At 37.5% G+C, this 1,639-nt stretch overlaps 1 protein-coding gene across 1 annotated transcript in view; it reads right to left on the reverse strand.

The window, feature by feature from the left end:
• Positions 1-1,639, reverse strand: part of LOC107654588 (caskin-2-like) — a 59,379-nt gene that overhangs the window by 52,556 nt on the left and 5,184 nt on the right. Inside the window, exon 2 of the mRNA XM_016441734.1 lies at positions 123-629. Coding sequence (XP_016297220.1) covers positions 123-216 — 94 coding nt within the window. The 5' untranslated portion in view covers positions 217-629. The remainder of the gene's footprint in view (positions 1-122; positions 630-1,639) is intronic.

Raw genomic sequence — 1,639 nt, forward strand, 5'->3', positions numbered from 1 at the left:
AAAATTTGAATTTAGTTTTTCAGCCATTTTGACAGCCCTAGTCTGCAAAAGCAAAGATCTTCATGGATACACATTTTGTCAAATGCAGTGATAGGACAGGGAGGAAATGTACTGTTACTCACTGCTTTTGCTGGCTTTGACCTTGGCCAGCAGTTTCTGTGTAGTAGCTAGATCTCCATTCTTGACCGCTTGCAGAAGATCCTGCTCTTTTCCCATGATCTCCACAAGTGTCCCACAAGAGTCCTGCTCCTCCCTTACACCGCCATACAGCGGCGCAACCACGGCATGAACCTATCCCAGAATCCTCTCTTTCGATAGTGCTACAGTCGGGGTAGGTGACAGCCAGACGTCTGAGGGAACCACAAGTAACCAGATATCAGAACAATCACGTCATCAGAATCAGCAGACTTCAGCTCTCCATCTGGTTACGGACACGGAAGGTCGGAGAAATGGAAAATCTATTTTGCCTTATGAATTGCCTTCCGGTTTTTCGTTCTCAGTTTCCAGAGCCTTTTCAGGGTAACAAAGTCGGGTTTGGTCACGTGGAGCTCAGTTTCTGGGAACGCAGAGGCCCTGCTGATGTGGTTTAGAAAGCTGAGAAGACTGGAGTGGCACAAGCAGACCAAACCCTGAAAAAGGAGTGGGCAAGAAAAATAGTACTGTTAATCCATCAGCCAAGTACAGTGCATGAGCAAATCAGCAAGAGGGAGAAAGTCATGCTTAGAACAGAAGCCTACTATGACGCTCTGACAGCAAGACTTTGAGATCAAATAAAGACTCTTTTCACCTTTCAAACTTGAACAATTCCCTCTCAAGGAAAGGTTACAGATGCTTCATGCTTAAAGGGATAGTTCACACAAAACTGTACATTCTGTTATCATTTAGTCACCCTGAATGACTCAAACCTGTATGACTTTCTTCAGTGGAACACAAAAAAAGATATGCTACTGTTCAAAAGTTTGTTTGTTTGTTTTTTTTAAGAAATTAATTATTTTTATTCAGCAAGGACACATTAAAATATATCAAACATGGCACATAATGTCTTAAAATGTCTTATAAAAGACAAGTCTTGTAAAAAAGACATTTAGATTATTATAAGAAAATCTATTTCAAATAAATGTTATATTCATCTTTATATTCATCAAAGAATCCTAAAATGTATCACAGTTTTCAAAATAAAAATAGCAGCACAACCATTTTAATATTAATTGAAAAAAAGTTTATCGAGCAGCAAATCAGCATATTAGAATGTTTTCTGAAGGATCATGTCTGAAGACTGGAGCAATGATGCTTAAAATTCAGCTTTGCATCACAGGAATAAATTACAACTTCAGGAATGCTAAAGTAGGAAACTGTTATTTTAAGTTGTAATAATATTTCACAATATTACTGTTTTTACTGTAAATAAATGCAGCCTTGGTGAGCAGAAGAGATTTCTTTCAAAAACAATAAAAAATATTACCGAACCCATTATTTTGTATTCTGTATTTTGATCTGTGTTTTGTCTAAGTCAGTGGGGTTCAAAATAACACTGGACCCCCATTGACATTTATTGCATGGACAAAAACATTTATTTTTATTATTACTTATTACATGATGTGATGTATTGGGGGGGGGGCAAAGAATGTAAAGAAATGGA

This window comes from Sinocyclocheilus anshuiensis, unplaced genomic scaffold (assembly GCF_001515605.1).
Source record: "Sinocyclocheilus anshuiensis isolate Anshui unplaced genomic scaffold, SAMN03320099.WGS_v1.1 scaffold787, whole genome shotgun sequence".
NCBI classification, from domain to species: Eukaryota; Metazoa; Chordata; class Actinopteri; order Cypriniformes; family Cyprinidae; genus Sinocyclocheilus; species Sinocyclocheilus anshuiensis.